This window comes from Apus apus, chromosome 14 (assembly GCF_020740795.1).
Source record: "Apus apus isolate bApuApu2 chromosome 14, bApuApu2.pri.cur, whole genome shotgun sequence".
Classification (NCBI taxonomy): domain Eukaryota; kingdom Metazoa; phylum Chordata; class Aves; order Apodiformes; family Apodidae; genus Apus; species Apus apus.
In genome coordinates this window covers 7015080-7036890 of record NC_067295.1, presented here as the reverse complement: position 1 = coordinate 7036890, position 21811 = coordinate 7015080, and the positions used below count along the sequence as shown (strand labels likewise).

Below are 21811 nucleotides of genomic sequence, written 5' to 3'. Positions count from 1 at the left end.
ACAGAGAATTGGGAGATAAATATTTCAATAATTTTGTCACTTTCATGAAATTATTTACTCCCACTGCTCACTAGAGGGTAGGCTTGGAATTACAATAAGAGTGTTTTACAGTGTTATTGCAATAGATGCACTGCCCGTACCAGGCAGAAAAAAAATTAGGAAGTATTACAGTTATACTCATTTCTGACATCCAGAAATATGAAACTGTATTTTTTATTATAGACTTTTTTCTTAAAGAAGTGGAAAGGATTTTGTGTGTGCTGATTTTTTGCTCTGTTTTGGGCTAATAGTCTTAAGACCTTGAACACTTTTAGCATATCTGTATATAGTGGATGTACAATGAAATATGTTGGGTTATGTGTTCTCTCATGTCTTGTTTAGGTAACAGAGCAGCAAAATTAATGGAATTCTAGGTTGCATGATTTTATTTCATAATAGTATCCTGTATATGTAAAGGAGAGAACTTGGAGAATATTTATATGCATTAATTGCTGGATGCAAGCACTTAATTCACTATCAGCATACTTACAAATAGATCCTTGTAGCTTATTTACGTGGTCAAATTAATTTCTCCTCTGACCAGCACTCATTATTGTTTTGTTTTCGATGTTGTTTTTATTTTATTCAATATATATATGTGTGTGTGTGTAAGATACTGAAACAGAATCTGCAATAAGATTCACACTCATTTTTGGGACTGTTAATTTTCTGTTGAACCATAATGAAGATTGTTTGTTCTGCTGTAGCTGTAAATCTCAGAAATACAGAATCAACATTCTCAATTTCTTTCTTGCTGTTGCTTTTTCCCTTGTAACATGTTGAACTTAAAATAGCATCTTTTAGACTGTGGTATAGAAATACTTTTTAAAAAATTCAAGTCTGTTAGCTAACTTGTAAAATTTGAGATGCCATTACTAAGGAGGTTTACAGAGAGAACAGTTTATTTTCTTACCCAATTCTGTTTAATCTCTGATTGTTGTGGCATTGAAATGCTGAACCATCATTTCATTTGTGTTTATGGTTTATTAATTTTCTGTCTTTGGGGAAATTCAAACACTGTTTGTTTTGTTCTGAAACTGTAATGAAAGCAGTGTTGAGAAGTTGGCACTGGTATTGGCCCAGAAAATGGTCAATATTTTAGTGATTTCTGGTACAGAATTGTTTGCATAGTGTATTGAAGACAATGTATTGGCCTTGAAAATGTTATTACTTGACTTGCACATGAGCTAGAGGAGAGAGTTCCATACTGCGCTACTGTGATGTTGCAGAGAAAAGAGCAGCCTGTTTGCATAATATTGTCATTTTTGCTTAGACTGTCATGTCTGTTCTTCCTGTGGTGACATGCACGTGTTACCTAAGCCAGGAAAGAATCAAGGCAATTTTCTCGCAGCTCAGAGTAGGAGAGAGTAGTAATAGCAGTTTTACTGTTTGTCCTGCAGTTGCTCACAGATTAACTTTGTACACCCGGTTGAGGCTCCTTCATTCCTTTTAAAAGTATAAAGTTTCCACTGATTTTAAATAAATACATCACTTTTAATGAAACAAGCAGAAAATTATAGTGCTGCACTGTAAAATAAGCTTGCTTTTCCTCTTTCACTAAATGATCTGACCCAACCTAATAGATGGGTTTATTACTGCCTCCTTTGTAAGCAGTCTGGCTGGTTGCAGTATGTAGACAGTTCAATACAGTAATAGAGTTTAAACTGTTCAGAGTGTGTTTTCCTAGTGTTTGCATGTGTGTAAAACAGTTCGTTATTTACAAGAAATAGATAATTCAGAGCTGTGTACAGAAAAAAGGTAGCAGATTCTGACAGGTTTAAGTTATATAAAATTTTGGGACTTTTCTGAAAGGTTTGCTATAGACATTAAATACTGAACAGAGCCTGTCTTTTAAAGGCAGTACAGCTCTCAGTGTGTGTACAGTTTGCACTATTGAATTGTATGATTTTTTCTTCTCCAGTATCTCCTGTTGTAGAGTTTTTGCTGTCGTATGATCATGTATCAATTATGTTCTGATTCTTCTGTCTCTTCTGTGTTTGTCTGAACCCACTGGTTTTCCTGTGTGTTTTAGGTTCATAAGTAGCCAGGTTTCTTGGCTAGACTTGCTTGGTAGTGAGCTTTCTTTTTTTTGTGGGAGTTGCTGATTGTTGTACCTTTCCCTTTTGCTGTATTATTTGAGACAAGTGTGATGCATTTCTACATAACAGGTGTGTGCTGTGTGTGGGATGTTGCTTGAGGGCATGTGGCTGAAAAAAGCTCTTTGAAAATGCCAACTTAGGACACTTGATAGTTAAATACCCTATATAGAATTTGAAATCCTCAGGATGTATCTTTTTTTTATCTTTTTTTTTTTTTTTTAGACTTTGACTTCAGTGTCCCAGGGTCAATGAAACTTCACAACCTTATCTCTAAACTGAAGAAATGGATCAAAATTCTGGAGGCAAAAACAAAACAGCTTCCAAAGTTTTTCCTTATAGAGGAAAAGTGTCGCTTTCTAAGTAATTTTTCAGCTCAAACTGCAGAAGTGGAGATACCTGGAGAATTCCTTATGCCAAAGCCAACACATTACTACATCAAGATAGCAAGGTAATCTAAAAATACTCTTCTGTAGTTGAAATTCTGAAAACAGAGAAGAAAATTAAAACCTCTTCCATCCATCCACCCTGCAAAAGGAGATATTCTGTACACTTCATATATTTGAATTATATATATAGAGTCATACTTTGGTAGAACACCTTTATTTTTTAATATTGTATCCTCCTTTGGTATTTTGACATTGCCCACCAGGCAACTGTGCCATTAGATGAAGGGTGTATTTCATTTTTTTTTATGTTGACATAAATTGAGATTGGTTGTTCTGCTGTAGTCAGTAGAGGTACTGTTCTTCGAAAATAGTCTAATGATTAATTTTGCTCAAGAACTGTGTTTTCTTAAGAAACAAAATCAAACAGAAGAGCTTTTTGACTAAAAAAAACAACTATGGGCTGGCTGGATAATAGACCTTATAATAAAGCTGCACTGCCTTAATTCTTCTATGGGTTTTTTTTCATTGTTTCCATTGTGATTTAATCTCAGAGGAGATTAGCTCAGGTGCTTTAATATCCCTTTCTTCCTGATAGGTTTATGCCCAGAGTGGAGATAGTTCAGAAACACAACACTGCAGCCAGAAGACTCTATATCCGAGGCCATAATGGAAAGATTTACCCATATCTGGTCATGAACGATGCTTGCCTGACAGAGTCTCGGCGGGAAGAGCGGGTGTTGCAGCTCCTTCGCCTTCTGAACCCCTGCTTAGAGAAGAGGAAGGAAACCACAAAAAGACATTTGTTCTTTACAGGTACTGCAAAGAGATTTTATTCTATGTATGTGTTATACTCAAAGATGATAATTGCTGAAGTTTTTGACAACTGCTAATCACTGGTAAGGTTTTTGAATATTCAGAAGGTAAATTCTCATCTGTCTAGATGATTAGTCTTTTGTGGCATTGTAGTACCTCTCTGAAGAAGTAAAGTTGAGTGTATTTGATCTACGGTGTTTTTAGAAGAGCTTACATGTATTATTAAGTTGTAACATCTATAAGGCAGAGGCATGCCCGTTGGATCTCTTTCTATAAAAAAGATACATGTAGTTCAGGACAAGGATTTAGAAACATTTGGAGAAGGACAGAACAAAACTTTTTCTCCCCAAGCTGCAGTAGATGAATATTGAATTTCTTTTACCTCTTCCACATAATACAGAAGAAGAAGTAATTTTTTTGGTAGAGCTTTGAATTTTATATGCGTGGTCTATGAATTCTATGACATGGGAATGTGTCTTTACAATTTTTGAAGTAACTTTATATATCCAAGGTGATGTTTACTTTCAAGAATATATACTGACTGGTTAGTTGTTGCCAAATAAAATCGATTCATAACTAGGGACTGGATACAGGACTTGTGCTGAGCAAACTTCTGTGATCCTGTAAAAGGTTACTTGGTTTGGAGAGTGCAGTTTGCCAACAGCACCACCTGGCAATGCTTAAACTCTACAGAATTAATGAGGAGAGTTAAGGAGGATTTCAATATGATTTCTGTGTATAAATAAATTGCCAGATACGTAAAAAAAGGTCACATATTTCGGCATTTCAAAACAGAAACAGTGAACGAAGGCTGAACACACAGTCTTAGTTTCTTTTTTTAATGTATAAATACTTTTCATTTCAGAAGCTCAATTAATAGCTTCCTTATAAATGAGTTCTGTATGTTGCATTAGCCAGCATTAATAATACTTGGTGGGTAAGCAGGCAATATGTTATGGATAAGGGAAACTTGAATCAAAGACATTAAGACAAAGCTGCTACTTTGCTGTTGTCCTTTTAAAAAGTTCTGAGATCTGTTTTTTAAAAAGTGTGGTTTTACCAGTCCTCCTTTTCGGGCTAGCAGTGTCCATTGACATGAAGTTGCTGTCATCAGTGTATGTAGCCAGATGATGCAGGTTACACCTATAGAGCTAGAAATGCATTTTTGAGTTTTAACTTTAAAAAGTCCAAACTGTACAAGCTAAAGAATTTGTTATAACAAAAGGTTAATATGGTATCTCTACATATGTGAAGGCAATTTTGCATCACACTGAGGCCAAAATAACAAAAATGCAGTAGATAAAGCCTTGAAGTCTATGATAAACAATGCCACTGGTACAGAAGTGTGTTCTCTATATAGCATGATTAGTAAAGTAACATTTTCCTTCAAAGAGCTGTTTTAAAACTATAGTATTTTTTGAATTGATTCTGTACCTTGTGGTTTGATACCATTTGAAAGAACCTAGAGAACATTAATTTCTCTGCTTCCAAAGGTTAATGGAAGCAGACCAGAAGAAACAGCTCATTAACAACCCTTCTGCAGAATGGATTTTCAAGATTGAAGACATTGCATCAATTTAAATGCATTTAAACAACTTTTCCTTAAATTTCTGAGTTGAATTATTACAGATTCTGAGGGGAAATTATTAGAGAACCATTTTACTGGTAACTGGAGGTTGCTCTCAAACAGTACAAACATTGTCACTGGAAAAGTTAGCTATGGAAGAGCTATGTCATTTAAACATCTGTTCTTCAACTATCTTCAATTTTTTTTTTCCCTTCAGTTTTTCTGACTTATTTAAAATAACCTATTGAGTTTTTTCCTTCAGAATTTTTATTTACCTAATGCCAGTGTCATGAAATCAGATATTATGAACCCCTTTGCATCTGAACAGAGTATTATCCTCTTTTCTGCAGGTAAAGAAAAATAGGAAGAAAAAGGAGTATCAAGGTTTTTTTTGCTAATATAGTTTATGTTTCTTATGTTAAGGTAAAAAAAAAATAATCTATCAAACTTTTTTTAACTGACCCTGGGAATCAGTTATGGGTTTAGTAATAAAATATTTATCTTGATACACTTCAGTTGAGTATCTTAGTCGTGTTTTGAGGGCTGATATTTGCATGCTAATTTTTCTCCTCATATTTCAGTTATGGATTATCCGTTTTTTTTCTCTCTGTCCCCACCCCTCCCCACCACCATCTTCTCTCACCCTTCTCAAATTGCTCCTAGTCCCCCGCGTTGTAGCAGTTTCTCCACAGATGCGTTTGGTTGAAGACAACCCCTCTTCCCTGTCCCTGGTGGAGATCTACAAGCAGCGCTGTGCCAAGAAGGGCATCGAGCACGACAACCCCATTTCTCGTTACTATGACAGGCTGGCAACAGTCCAAGCACGGGGAACTCAAGCCAGCCATCAGGTACTGGAATATATAATGACTTCTAATCAAGGGTTTTTATTGAGGACTACTGTGTCCAGCTGCGCACACACCTTCCCCTTTCCTGTAACCTTTCACCTCTCATTAGATGTGAGACAGATTATTTTGCAGAGATGTTGTTTTGATTTTTTTTTTTTTTTTGGTCTTCATTTTGTTCTTGCTTAATGTATCCTGGAAACTCTTATATCTTTTTGGTATTTCAGCTTTTCTTGGAAAGCTTAAAAAAAGCTGTATTTCTTTTACTTTAGGTTGTTTTGGGTAACTGCAACTGAAAACAGACAAGGCGTTTATTGCTTTTTGGCCCTTCTTTGTAGTGCTTTGAAAATAATCTATTGATAATGTAGGAAACAACATTTCTAATTTACATAAGCAGTTTCAGCATGGTGTGTGACACAGGCTTCCCATGTTGTTCTCATGTATCTCCTAAAATTGCTAGTGGATTAATTTAATCTAAGTTGAATAGTAACAGTTAAGTAATCTCACCCTAGTAAGTGATACTACTCAGAAAGAACAAAGCTCCCTGTCTCTGTAACCACCACCAAACATCCAATTGTGATAAATGAAGTTATTTTATGTATTTTTCTTAAGGTCAATGCAAATTTTTACAAAAAATGCCAGTCCCTTTTCAAATATAGCTTTTGGGAAGTACATGGTATTCTTACATCTCAAGACATCATTTAGAGTAAATTTGTTACAAAATAAAACAAAGTGTTACATAACATCTGTTTCTATTTTGAGAATTTTTCCTTCAGGTTATGAAACTCTTTAAAAGCCATTTAATTGAAGTCAGTATGATTATCATGCTTTCTGCTGTAATAGAAGAGATCCTAACTCTGTTTTTTTAATTAATTAGGCTAGAATATGCCACAGTAATTAAATAGTTTGATAGATGGCGAATGTGTGCATCCAGGGGAAAAAAACTATAGCAGTGTTCAGTTACCAGAACCAGCTGGAAACAGCTCTAAGCTTTTGTCTTTTTGTATTTTTGAGGTAATTTCACTGTAATGATGCATGATACAAATTACCCAATGTCTTTCCCTACTTATGTAATAAAAATCCTTTACCTTTTACCCCATATATGAAGAAACCATCCAGAGAGCTGTCTCTAGGTTGCATGCTTTGTAGGTCCTTTGTTTAATTTCAAATCTTGCCATTATGCTTAAAAGAAAGGATTTTATTGCTGCAAAATGCATATCAAGCTTGCAGTGAAGCTAGAAAACTGAAGTATGTTCCTTTAGTTTCCCATAAGGAAGTCCAGCACCACAAGTTTAGTGTCTCTCTAGCTCAGTTCTGATTGGAAGTCTTGAATAGAAGATATTTCAAAATCAGGATATGTAACTTTTCAGTCTTGGGTTTTTGAACATGCCTGTTTGCAGTTCTCATGCTTATATAGTTTTATTAAAAATTTAGTCTTTTCAGATAACAAAATATTCTGTGTGTTTTGACAAAGAAGTCAGGAAACAATGTTGGATTGGAAGCGTTCAAGTTCAGGGTGGTTTTTGTGTTTTCTTTTGTTTTTCTCAAATGGGATATAGCAGTTGGGAGAAGTTTGGTAATTGCTTTTGGCATATTGGTCTGTTGCTAAGAATTGTGTTAAAAACGATGTCTTTCATTTAATTTTTTTTTTTTTATGTAGGTTCTCAGAGATATACTTAAAGAAGTACAGAGCAACATGGTGCCACGCAGCATGCTGAAGGAGTGGGCTCTGCACACCTTCCCCAATGCTACGGATTACTGGACTTTTCGGAAGATGTTCACTATTCAGTTAGCCCTAATTGGCTTTGCAGAATTCATCTTTCATTTAAATAGACTCAACCCTGAAATGCTGCAGATTGCCCAGGTATGCTCTAGTTTGTTCTGAACGCACGCTGTCGTCTTTGATCAAATGGAAATTTCAACTATACTTTTGAAGTGAGTCAAACCTGTGATTCGACATATATAATTAACAGTGCATTTCAGTAGGCTCTTCATTTATATGTGATTGCACATCATGTAAGTAGTAATTTAAACTGCAATCCCTGTGGACATCAACTTTACTTTCTGTGGTGAGAACTGAGACCTTTGTGAAATTGTTCTTAGATATTGGAATTGTTTATGTAAATCACTGATAAGTCTCTCATTTTAGTCCTCCAAAATATTGCTCTGGATAGATCTGTGTCAAACAGATGAAAAAACCCAAACATTTAGAGCTTCATTTTCTTAAAGAGAAATACCATTTTTCAAATACTGTTCTCTTTTCAGCATTGCCATCAAGCTGCAACTCTTATTAACAGTGATTTTTCTGTTTTAACCCAACACATAAGGTGAGGCTTGCCACCTTAGTAGGGCAAAGATGGTGTATGTTAGAGTCTTCATGCCATTTTAATGCCTGGAGGGTAGCACTCTGTGTAGCAATTAAGATTCTTTAATTCTTCTAGATAAGCATTCAGCTGCTTACCTAGAGTGAAAAATGCATATCCCTTGCCCTGAGCTGGGATATGTAGAGAACAAAGATCTGTCTATCTGCATGACGCTATATAGGCTATGCTACAGAAGAGTCTCTTCCTTAAGTTTGATATTACAATAATAGGTATTTAGTAAGGGATTTTGGACACATGTTTTGAGAGAAATGCAACTGACTTTGTTCAAGCCTTTAGCTTTTTTGTTCAAAAACTGTTCGGCTTAAAGAGTCAAGAGCTATTGGAGTACTATTTGTACTTTGAGTATTAACAATTAAAAAAAAAATTACTTCTTTGGTTTCATTAATGCAAATCTGTTTCTTTAATTACTTTTGTGCATCTTGCTTTTAAATCCAGGATACAGGCAAGCTAAATGTAGCTTACTTTCGCTTTGACATTAACGATGCTACTGGAGATTTGGATGCCAATCGTCCAGTTCCATTCCGCCTTACCCCAAACATTTCTGAATTTCTTACCACCATTGGGGTGTCTGGTCCACTGACTGCATCTATGATTGCAGTAGCTCGCTGCTTCGCACAGCCAAACTTTAAGGTTTGTATACCTTCTGAAAGCTTGTCTGCAGGTGTGTTGTATTTGTCAATTTATAAATTGAACAGTACTTTCTTGGTTAAGACAGAAACCAAACAGTCCATATTTGTTATTAAATCTTACCCTCAGATCATCAGAAAGGCCAGCTAAATGTTTGCAGTTTGCCTTTTTGGAAAGAATAGGAAGAAGATGACTGTAATTCTACCCTTAATTTGATTTTTTTTTTTTTTTCCCCATGCATGTTAATTCAGGCTGATCGTTTCCACTCCAGCCTCACAAATCCTTACAAATGCTAGCAGTGCTAAATAGTAAAATGACAAACGCAGTATCATTTAGAATCTTCATAACAATCTGTGAATAGAAGTGTGTCTTGGCCTTTTGTTAATGGAATAGAATGCTAAAGTTATACTGTACTTTGATGGATTCTAGCTCTTAGCACGGAGTAGTTTTCTAAAGAGATTGTCTAACTTCCTTTTAAATTCTAATGCTTTCCAAAAATGAGGCATCTTATACTTAGGCAAACAATTTGCGCCAGAAGACATCGCACAGAGTGTACTGTAGCTAGGGTGTGAGCTACTTTTTAAAAGAAGGAAATTATTCTAAAGTGATTTTTTTCTTTATATCTAATACAGAAAACTGTTACAACGTTTTTTAATAATTCATCATCTTACCTTTTATAGCCATGACTATCTGCGCAAACAAATTTGCAGACATGGCCTGTTAATAAACCCAATTAGACTTGCCACGTTGATTTGGTGTGGCCCCACCTTGAGTTTTGTGTGCAGCTTTGGGTGCCTCAATACAGGAGGGACATGAAGCTATTTGAGTGTTTCCAGAGGAGCGTGACCAAGGTGGTGAAAGGTCTGGAGGACGAGAGGGAACGGCTGAGATCACTTGGTTTGTTCGGCTTGGAGAAGAGAAGGCTGAGAGGGGCTCTCGTTGCACTCTACACCTTCCTCAAGGGGGCAGTGGAGGGGGAGGTGCTGGTCTCCTCTATCTGACCGGTGATCAGACACAAAGACATGGAATGAAGCTGTTTCAGGGGAAGTTCAGACTGGACATTAGGAAAAGTCTCTTCACCAGGAGGGTGATTGGTGACTGGAACAGGCTCCCCAGTGAAGTGGTCACAGCAGATGTGTCTGGATGACACTCTTAGTCATACAGTTTAATTTTGGATAGTCCTGTGAGGAGCAGGGAGTTGGACTCAGTGATCCTTATGGGTCCCTTCCAACTTGACATATTCTGTGATTCTGTAATTTCTTGAAGATCAGAGCACAGATGCCTGTTTATTCTTTTTGGAGCAATGAGTGCCAAGGTGAGTTCAGACATGTAGCAATTATTGCTTTAGATTATTTATCTTTTTGACTTGAGAGGAATAATTTTAACACTTTCCACATTTATCTTTTTTTACAAATGTCCATAAAATATGCACAGTGAATTTGACTCAGGCAGCATACCTAAAAAGTTTATTTTAGAAGCAAGAATATCCAAGAATAGAACTGGCCTGTATGTACATATATATATTATATACCTTTGTATGTATATTACAGTCAGTGTTCTTTCCCTGTTTCACAGAAAAACAGTATATCCTGAGAGCCTAATAATTGTGTAAAAACCAACCAACCAAACCCAGCTTTGCAAAGCACTCTTAATCTTTACACAAGATTTCTGTGTATGTGTGCACCTGTGGCTTAAGTCATAAATTTAGTGGAGTAACTTAGAGAGAATATACATGACTGTATTTGTGTATGAAGATCTTAATATATAATTTATGTGATATTCCATTTCTGTAGGAGTCACTTTGTTGTATTTTCATAATGAAAGCTTTTCATTAAAAATAAAAACCTCAAAAATAAGTAGTAGACAATTGGTAGCCACACTCATCCTGAGAAGACTGAGAATGCAAAGTGGGACCAAAAGTGTCAAAATGCTATTGACTAAAATCTAGGTATAATTTTATAATCCCTGATGGTTCTTTGGATTAAATATAATTGTCTATTTTTTCTCCTTCATATAGGTTGATGGCATCCTAAAAACTGTGCTACGGGATGAAATAATTGCATGGCACAAGAAAACACAGGAGGATACTTCCTCTCCACTCTCAGCAGCTGGGCAACCCGAAAATATGGACAGCCAGCAGTTGGTTTCACTAGTTCAGAAAGCTGTTACTGCCATCATGACTCGACTTCATAATCTCGCTCAGTTTGAAGGTGGAGAAAGCAAAGTCAACACTCTGGTAGCAGCTGCGAATAGCTTGGATAATCTCTGTCGTATGGATCCTGCCTGGCACCCCTGGCTCTAACTTGAAATTTTCAATAGCTTTTTTTGCTGCTGTTTATGGTGTGAGCCATATATTGTGTTAAGAAAATGTGAAAAAAGCTTTCCAGACCGTGGCTTACCTGTCACACTGCGTTTTGTCAGTCTTCATTTTAGTTGTGTTTACAGTAATATGAAAATGTTACTGCTTTTAATTTTGTGATGGGATATTTCCTCCTGCTTAAAAAAGGTTTTTAATACACAACAACAGCTTTCACAAGTAGTTTCAAATGAAGAGAGGAAACTTAAATAATATACAGAAAAATCTTATTTTATGATGGGAACTATAAAACTAGCACTTTTAGATTTAGGGCCTGCCATTCCTAATAACCTGCAGTATATAAAATTTTTATACAATAGTAATTAATAAAAAAAAGAAGACAGTATTCCCAGTTACTGAATTTTACTTTGTGAAATTTTACTTCATATCTGTCCCTTCATTATACCAAATTGAAGGCACAAATAAATACTCTTCCTTTCAGTTTCTTTCAAATTTACATGAGCGATGTTGGTTTGTACAGAGAATTTGTACCAAATGTATAGAGGTGACTTTTTGTTAGGCACTGAGAATATGGTGATCAAATTGTGCCAGCTTTTCCCTGAGCACAAGCTATGTACAGTACAAGTGTAAACCATTTAGGGTATTTGGTTTAGTTGTGGACAGTGTTTGGGGGGGGAAGTTTATAAAAAGGATGGGAAAAGTTATCCTTTGATACATGTATTTGGCTGTAATAGATTAAAAATACATCTTACAGAGTTATCCTTTTTAATGTTCAGAATTGCAATAGCTTCTTTAGAATGAATCTGTTTCTCTGTAATTTAAGGAAAGATCAGTTTGTTGTTTTACTTGTCTTTCTGTTGTATTAGCATTTTTATAAAACTTTGGTGTTGAGAATGTTAAATTTGTACAGAGTGATTTTTTCAAAATAAATATTTTGTAAAACTCTCTATTGTATTGTTTTTATTTAGAATATTTTAAATATAATACTGTGGGGTAAACAGACCAAAAAGCAGGTGTAATCTTTAATAAATGCAAACAGACTGTATGTTAAAGGGTGATGACTGCATCATTAGGATGTGGATGTGATGTTGTCATGTGTAGTGTTGAAGTTGTTTACAGAAGAGCTGCAAATAGGAAGTGTGCATATGATAAGGTTTTTCCATTCAGTATACAGTTTCTTCCTAGTCAGTCAATTAATGTGTTAGCCATCTGTTTTCTAGAAGTCTTTCTTGAAACAGAATAGTCTGTTTCATGTCTAGGAGAAATTCAGCTTTTAACTAATTGTTCAGAGGTCAAGATTATATCTGCAGATGAACTCTTATCAGTGGAGTTGTGTTATTCCCACAGAAACAATCTTGATTACCACAGTAAAGAATGGGTCTGTCTGCTTTTGAGAGTGGAACTTAAGATACTATTGACTGAATGAAAAGGAAAGCTTAGTGCTCATAAATGAAACGTAAATGTGCAATAATTCATTTATGGAAAACTGTCCTATTTTTAGGTAAAAAGCCTGGAAAATAAATGGAAGTTCCATTTTAGTTGTAAAATAGAACATGGTATTAAAGAACAATGATAAATTTAGCTTATTCTATGTAAGAGTTGTAATAATCTAATCCTAGAAGTTTTGGAATAAAAAACAAATTGGAAATACTTGTTTGCTAGCTTAAACTGCAACTTACAATACGTTGTATGTTTCTCTGAAATTATTTCACTTAGAGGATTTCCAATGCAAGTTGTTGGGTTTTTTCATTTCTTTCCTAGGTGAGACAGACCAGAGCTCTTCCCAGCTGAATCACTACTGCCTTTCCCCTTAGTTATTTTGAAGACCTTAGCAAGAGCTAAGGAACTCAAGCATGTCATGACTTTGCTAGGTGTCTGCGGCCTTCTTTCCTGCGTCCAGCAGATCTATAGCAGATAAGGTCCAGCAGAAACAGATGGTAAGCATTCAGCCCTCAAAAGCTTAAAAAAGAATGGTAGCCAACTGGTTGACCCTGAACCATACCCACATAATGACAGGTAAGGCTGGTGAGTTTGTGGACTTGAGATGCAGGCATTTAGATGAAGGGGATCAAGTCTTTCTGCTTAACATAGTTCATTCCTGGATCAAAGGATTTGCTGTGGGATTTGTCTGGGAGGAAGAGTTTATTCTCACCAGATACTTTTAGTTCTAGGTTATAGTTCTGTTTCCTTTTATGATGAATAAAGCATGGTCCCTTTGTTCCCACACTTGGTTTGTGTGCTCCTTATGTATTGAAGAGAGGATTGACAGATGGAGTCAGGCTATCTGCAGTGTATACAAGTGGAAGCTCAAATACATAAATGCTAAGGACTGTATAATAAGGATTTGGGAAACAAACAAATCTCTTGTTTTTTGGCAAAGATTTCCTTCGTTATCAAAATCACATTGGCAAGAAGAACCTGAACTTTCTTTTTATAAAACATAATGCTTTCTGCATGTGTCACAACATACTCTAGATGCAGTCACTCACAACTAAGCCTGCTGCTTTCATGAGGAGAGCGATTGTTGGCTTCCTTTTATTGAAGATAGTAACGATTGTAGCTGTGAAATATGACACATGCTGCATCAGAGGAGCTGCAGTATCTTTCCCTAATCATTTGCATGTCTTAAATATGTCTGACTCTGAGATATCACCACATTCCCTGACAATCGTCACATAGTTCAGCCACTTTCTCTGTTCATAATAGAAATCATAATGGAAAAATGAGAATGTAAGTTAAAAGAGACAAACTTGGTTTTAGATTTGTGACAACTCTCTTGTTTATTCAAATACACTCCTAAAAGAAAATGTGGGATGCAAGAGAGCAAAGCTAGTAGGGAGAAGATAATTATTTTAATGAGGCCCCAAACAGTGTTAATGCACAAATGTTAATGCTTGGTTCTCATTTTTCATGAATATATGCTATAGGTTTACCTTTTTTTGTGAGAAGGCTTACACAGTCTTGACCCAGAGTTTTATGACAGTCTCCAAGGAGGCAAATCCTAAAAGCTTTTAGCATTTTTACATGAGCATTCTTCAGGGCCTGGAGGAAATCTTCTGACATAACTTGTATGCTCAGCAACTGCCCATTAGCAGGTAAGTGGCTTGACATAGTACAGTATATGAAGTTCTGATTATCTTCAAGAACACTTGGCATCTATCTTTGCTGCCTTTAATTTTTTATGATTGTAGATAAGGGTTCCCCCTGTCTCATTAGTTCAGATATATGCTCAGTATGCATGTTGCTGAGCACATACTTGAAAGGGAAATTCATTAATTATCAATTCACTCTAAGTAATCCCTTTAAAGTTTCTTCCTTCAAATTAGGTATTACATGAAAAAAAACCCTGTTATTACTCTGTAAAATCAAAGTAAGAGAGATAAAAATTAAAATTGTCTCTGAAATTGTGTATGTGCATTATGCCATTCTTAAAAATTCCTCCTGTTGTGTTTTTGGATTTTTTCCTCCTGCAGACTCCTAGACAGAGTTGGCTGGATCTTTATGAGGCTAACTAGTAACAAGTCCTTCACACCATAGTTGTGCCAGCCATATATTAAGTCTGTGTAAAATGGAGATGTACATGTTGGTAGACTTTCACACACATACCCTTGTTGGTATGAAGTGGGCTTTATGGTAGATTACTTGAGTGACAGAAATACGAGTAACAAAGACACAGATTTGGCATGAAAAACTGCAGATAAAAATGTGAGCTGTGGATTTTACATGGAGAATAAATAGTTGTCAGTTTTCTGAAATATACTGTATTATTTCAGTCTGCTAATTTTTGAAATGATGTTTGGCTCCATATTTATTAGACAACGCTGCTTCAGTTTAGCCATTTATTATTACAATCTGCTCTCGAAGTAGATTATCAGAATACATTTGCTTAAGTGAATTATATTCCAAAACAAAATAATTTACCATTAGTTGGGTGAGTCCACCCTCTGAAACTGGTGTGCTGCTTTCCTCTCCTGTAATTGGGCTGTCCATGAATTGTCAGATACAAAGAGCGAGTGAGAGATTAGTTATTACTGGAAGAAGATGACTCAAAGCATTTCAGCAGCAGACAATGAAAGCTCTGTTTCGTAATGGCAGTAGAATAAAGTTGCTTTTAAGGCTCCAATCTGTTTCAAATATGATGTATGAAATGTTCCTTTGTGGTGTAGAAACCTATTCAGGGAGAAGAATGCACACTCACAGGAGCTTTTAATCAGCTCAGTGTGGGTGCATTTCACATCTAAGAGGTTCAAGAGGGCACATGTGAAACAACTGTTGTCTTGCATGTGATTTATCATCATTCACTGGATGTGTTGGGGTCCTTGGTGTTCACCTGTGCAGGCACTCGTAGGCAGCCCTACATGCAATTTCTTTTACAGGAGGACTCAAGGTGCTGAATCGCAGGAAAAAAAACAAAAAGTCTGTGAAATTGTTAAACTAGAATTTCACCTCTTGACTGTGGCCTTTTCGTTTGCTCTAAATTAGCCTTGCCTTTCCCTGAGAGTTTCAAGAAAAGAGCAGAGGAATCACTATTCCTGTGTCAGCCATTTTGCGTCCTCTCTTTGCTTTCCGACCTCTCCCCCGTTATAATCGAATGTTTTACTTGAAGAGTTTTTTCTTTCTTTCGGTTACCTCACAGAAAACACCACATCTGAGTGTACTGAGCGTGAAGGCTGCTGGGCCTCAGGCGCTGGAGCAGCGCCCTGCGGGGAGGAGGCTGCCGGCTGCCCTGTGCTGCTCAGGGCCAGTTCCAGCTGGTTCCAGAAGGCAGGAACTTCAGCCACTGGCGGAGCTCGTGGTGCCGCAGCATGTCCACCAGCAGCGCTGGGAGGAACCCGGCTGTGGAGGATCCTCACAGGCCAGACCAGCAGTAAGAAGCAGAAGACCTGTGGAGGAGAAGAAAAGGAAGCAAGGAGCGGCGAAAGGCGCCATTATATGTTGCCCGTGGCTTCACCCAAGGGATTGGGAGGCACCGGCTGCGAAAAGGAGGGAACCTGAGGCTCCGAAGCAGGAAGGAGAGGTGGCAAACTGAAGCTGAGCTTGACAAAACGTGAAGAAAGGTGCTTCTCTTAAGTGTTTCATTGTTTGTGTTTGTTGTTTCCCCCTCAATAACTGAGTCAGTAATTAAAGGTTCATGTTAATTGGCAGTAAATTAATTCGAGTGTAATTTCCCCAGTCCAGATTGTTGTGCTGATGACAGTAAGCAGCCTTGCAAATGTGTTTAGCTGTGGTAACTTACTCTGATGGCTGGATTTTGTACAGCCAGGACTTTGAAGACATTGTTGTGGAAGCTTGTTAAGGGAGATCTTGGTGCTACAAAAGCAGTTCTTCTTTTGTTTTTCATTAGGTGATGATTTTCCCTCTTACACCACTGAAACGCTACATGTGGTTAATAATGGTCTTGGAAACTATTTCTTGAGGGAACTATAAAATTTGTCCTGACCTTGTCTAGCCTTGAAAGATTGCCATGACTTCACTGCTTGCAAGAAGCCTGATACAAAGTTTCACGTGGTTTGTAGTGTTCTGCTATGTCCCTGTTTCCAAGGGAGAAGCAGTAACTGGTGTGGGCTCTTGCCTCCCTGTCCTGTATTTTGGAAGTATAGACTTCTCGATTTATGATGACAGAAGCTCTTTATTTCTTGTTGTGTTCAACAATGCAAACCACTTTATTACTTTGTATGAATATATATGTTGCCATTTAGTTGGTGCTGGTTGGATTTCTTGCAAGAAATCTTTTAACTGTTGCAGAAATCAGCTCTCATAGCAAACTGCTGATTAAAGTCCTTTCCCAATCCACCTGATTCTTGTGCTCCTGAATATTGTATAGGCATTTATTGTATTTAGAAGTGATATTAGCTTTGGCTTTTAAAATTCAGGTGCCTTATGCCCTAATACCAGCCCTCACTGGCTGCCTACAGTCTAATTTTATTTTATTTTTTTTAGGAAAGAATATTTATCCAGGCTCTAGAATGCTGTCAGAAAATGTACCATAATCAGTCAACCACTTCTTACCCTCAGTCCAGCCTCCATGATCCAGTGCAGTACCAGCTATATTAAAGAAGCTTTCTCAGTCTGTTATCTGAAAAAGGACAGAGACCTTTGCAGGCTCTTTGCTTCTCTTGATACTAACACATTAATTATTTTTTCTCTGCACTCGTTGCTGCTCTTTGTAAGAAATTGGCATTAAAGAATCTATTCTGCTGATTCAGCAAGAGTTCTCATCAGTAGCAATTTATAAACCAGTTTACAGTGGGTCAGTATTACTTAACCATCCATTGAAGCAATACAAGTGGTACAAAACTTTTAATTGAGGTCTGATGGTGTCACTGAAATGTTGTTTCATTGTGTAATAGCTGTCCCTATTCCCTTCTGTAATAAAAAAAAATTATCAAGTAGAGAAAGATGCCATATTAAAAATCTGTAAATTTGTTATTGTAAAGGCTGTTTTTTAACACCTCATGCAATAAACTCTATGCTGTCTTTCATTTTTTTAGCTTGCCTTGGGAAAGCACTACTCTCCATCTTTGTCAGATTCTGTAGAAGACAGGGGATCCAGACTTCAGGATTGCTTGTCTAACTTTAAATGATGCACACTCTCCAGGATGAAGTAAGTGGGGGAAAAAATATTTGATGGGGGTTATATATATGCTTTGTGGTCCATAGTAGTGAAAAATTCTGCTCTAAGTTGAAATAATCTTGCCATTTTTGTTGTTAAGGTATTGCAATCTGGGTGGTCCAAACATAATTTTCTTGGAATTGCTTTTGAGACATTTCTGTGGCACGGAGTCCAAAATTTGGTGATCTCCCATAGCACCTTTACCTGCTTCTCCCTTTTACTACGTGTGTGGCAACAACTAGAAGAGACTAAATGCATGGACATGCATGGATACATGGGAGATGGCAAGATCACAACAAAAATAGTAGGTGGAGTCAAATGAATTTGCCTTGCAGGCTGGATCTGGCTTCCAGATGCCTAGCTAGATGCATCCTGTGTGGCATATGTGGCTCTTGCTTTAACCTTTGGAAATTTCTGGAGGAAAAGAGAGTTTTCTTTTTAGTATTTAATATAAAATTTTGGTGAAAGTTTTGGGTGGATATGTGGGATTCTGAATTTCTAGAAGCAGTTACTGCATATTGCTGGGTGTGGTTTGTAATGATGGTGGTTTTCTCATGGAAAAATGCATGGAGAAATGTACAAATGGCATTCAGGTGAACACTGGTTTTAGAGGAGTTAAACTGGCAATAAGTAATTTAAACCAACCTGCTGCAAAGATGTAGTCTTGATTGTTGGGAGCAGCTATAGATATTAAATGTAAGATCTTCAGGACATTATATACTGCTCATGAGATGTCCTTGATTGACTGCAGTGGGGCAATGTTTTAATCCTTATCCCGCAAATTAAAGTGAATATAGCACAAGAATTATCATCCAGACTAGTCCAGTCTTCTGCAGCTCTGACAGTCCAGTTCTTTCAGTGAAGCATCTTAATAGACCTCTCAAAATATGAATTGTGGTCTCTTGTATTCTGGAAATTGATCTAAAACTGAAGACTTATTAAATAGAAACACTGGGGCACTGAAATAGTGGCCATTTGCTACCTGATTTTGATCTGATGATTTTGGAAAAAAGAAAGAATCTTCCTGAGCCTTTCAGAACTTTGGAAGAAAATAAGCATTAGTTTGACGTGAAATGATGACTTGTTTGTCTCTGCTTTGGCTGTTTCACTAAACTAGTACATTGTGAATAAGGTAACTATTGAAAACAAAAAAATGCATGTTTCATTCTTTTTTGTGACAGATGTGATTGCTGTAGAGCTGTGGGATGGTTCAGTACAGATGTGAATTTTGAGTTAATCTCTCAGAACAGGCTATTACTCATGCAGGGAAAGTTATCTAGTAAGTCCAGTTTGGCTTTTGTTTGGACAGATTTTTTAGGAGTACTGTGTACTATATGATCCATCACTTCTTTTTGTGACCTGAAAGAAGTCCTTAAAATGGTGGATTTTTGTAATAATAGTTACATCCAAGAGCACTCAGCTTCATTTGTTGCACTCTTTTGCAAATCCACCCAGAACAAGATCTCAGCTTTGGTAACTGTTTTTAACCCCAGCTTGCCTTCTTTATAAAATGCATTAATAGATTAATTCAATAGCTGTTTTTTAGTGGGGCTGATTTAATTCAATGTAACTTTTTAACTTAAAGTTTTATTCTAAAATGCTTTTTGTAACTTTTCAGGCTGTTGCTGAATAAGACTGGATACTTGGTTAGGCTGTGTTTGTGTAGCTCTTGGTACTTACTGCCGCATGATAAGCAATGCTTGAGAAGGAGTTTCACCAATTTTCAACCCTGTCTTTTTAAAGAGAACCACTGTTTCAGGGTTTTTTGTTACGAGCAACTTACAACTTCTTAAATGACATTACAAATGAGAAATACTATCTTCATCTTCTTGATGTTTCTCTCACTCTTAAATGTCATTTAGTAAAAGAATAGTAATGAATTTGCTGAAGAACAAGGTAGCTTTGTCAGATCACAGCCTTAAAAAAAACCAAAACAACTTCTTTTCATTTAAGCAGAATTAAGTGTATATGAAGAACTGGTCATTCTTAGAGGAATGGAGCTGGAAGAATTGTAGCTTAGTATACAATACCTGAGGACTCAAGAGAAACTCTGATGTCCAGGGCCCAGGCTGGAAAATTTCAAGATTTGGTTTACGTTTCTTATTCTACCATTGTTTCACTTTGTCATGTTTGTCAAGTTACTTCACTCCTGTCTGCTTTTCACTTACCCTTTTCCAAAGAGGGAAAAGTTTGAACCAGTGCTTGGCACACTGACAGGCCCAATGCAGAACCATATCTTTAAGTATCCTTGCTATTTAAGTAATATGTTGCTATTCAGCTATGGTTGGTTTCATCACCCACGAGCTAGATGCAGACACAGAAAAGAAAGTTTGCCCCTTTTACCTTTAGCAGAATTTTCCTCATTTCATTTCTATGTGTTAGTTTAACACTTTTGAGGTATTTATTACACTTTTCCCAGAATGGAAGACAACACAAATGCACAAATTTATTGCCTTAGTTGCAAAAGTTTTCTCTCTGTATTTGTTGCTTTTTTTTAACAATTATATTTGCCCAAATCAATGATAAGATCTGCACACGTAGAGCTGTATGATTCACCTCTCTTCATGCTTCTAATATCCAAAAGTAGCAGGGATAAATGCTATGGGTTGGAGCGGTAGATTACAGAACATGAATCAGTGATGAAAATGTGCAGATGGACCTGACATCAGTGGTGTAACGGAAATATTGTTTCATGATTACTCTTAGGGATTTGCAGTATCTGTCCCCACCATCTTTAATAGGTAGCTGTTCATGAATCAGAGAAGCAGCATGCCAGTGGGAGGAAATGTATGAACGTAAATTACAGAATTATTCTACTTGCTTTTATGCATTTAATAATTACAGAGCAGAAGTCTGAGTATACAAAATAAACCTTAGACATCATGATCCTAAACAACAGGAGCAACACACCAACATGTGCCCTGTAAAATATAAAATGATTAATAAAAGAGTGATTTGGACACTCCTTAATTGATTTTCCTCTTTGATGGGCATTAGACAACAGTACTAAATTCACTTACCATATTTGCTTACACTAAGTTAACAATTCTCAAAGCAAAAGCTGGCAATTTGGCCATAATTCTTTCAGAACTGAAGCTGATACCCCCGTGTGGCCCTGCTCTGAGATATGCGGGCACGTTAACACAGCCAGTTTCCCCACGGTGTGTGGATGCAGCTAGTAGGGTGAGTGTTTCCACCATGTACTACAATCCCCCCTAGGTCTCTCAGAACATCTCAAAAAGGCAAAGAGTAAACATACAGAAAGTTGATTTAACTGTAGATTGCTGATCAAGACATTAATGACTTTGTTTCACTTTCCTGTACTGCAGCTGGGAACAAGCATAGCCCTGGCTCCTCCCTTTTACTTAGCTGCCTTTACTGCCTTTTGTCCTACAAACATGGGCATTCCGTAGGAATGCATTCCCATTATTTTCTCTGCAAGGAAGAAGCAATTCTTGGACTGAAGATACATGGCATGTTAATAAAGCTGGCTGAGGAGTTAACCTCATTGGGGAAAAAGACCTAGGAATCTTACTTTTGTTACTTTAATTCTGTATACATCACAAACAAACAAAAAAGCCATAATGGGAAAACCATTTTATCAATATACTGTGTCAATGGTATGGGGATTAAGGGGAGCTAAATTGTAGCACAAGCACATAATGTTGAACAAAGTACTCCTATACAATTTAATCCTTTAATCCAGGCAGTAAATAATGTTTTTTGATGTGACACACAATCACTTTGATTACAGCAGCAAAGGGGAAATTTTTTTCTCCTACTGTATTATGTAGGATAAATAGGAAAAAGACTGATGGAGGTTTGATGGAGTAAGCCTTTTAAATAAACTCTGTCCTTTACACAAACTAATATTTGGATGAGGGCACTGTTACTAGCAGAGTATGCCATGGCTTGATTTGTTACCACCCATCTCTCAAGTATCATAAGTATTCTGCCAGAAAGAGTTTTGTTATTGACATGGGATAATGTCATATTTTTCTGACGTTCCACTCTTTAAAGTGGTTTATGAATGTCCCCTTGATAACTGCATGGATCTTGTAGATTTCAGTACCTGTCTCTCTCAGGCTTCAGATGTCATAGCCCAACACCCCTGTATCCTGTGT

General features: G+C 36.8%; 1 protein-coding gene across 3 annotated transcripts in view; it reads left to right on the top strand.

The window, feature by feature from the left end:
- The window catches only part of TRRAP (transformation/transcription domain associated protein), a 90109-nt gene extending 78088 nt beyond the window's left edge, over nt 1-12021 (top strand). For all 3 annotated transcript variants that reach the window (XM_051632070.1, XM_051632068.1, XM_051632069.1), the window contains exons 66-71: nt 2361-2586; nt 3120-3337; nt 5568-5752; nt 7407-7610; nt 8566-8760; nt 10775-12021. In XM_051632070.1, the coding sequence (XP_051488030.1) occupies nt 2361-2586; nt 3120-3337; nt 5568-5752; nt 7407-7610; nt 8566-8760; nt 10775-11059 (1313 nt within the window). In that variant the 3' untranslated portion in view covers nt 11060-12021. The remainder of the gene's footprint in view (nt 1-2360; nt 2587-3119; nt 3338-5567; nt 5753-7406; nt 7611-8565; nt 8761-10774) is intronic.
- The last annotated feature ends 9790 nt before the right edge of the window (nt 12022-21811 follow it).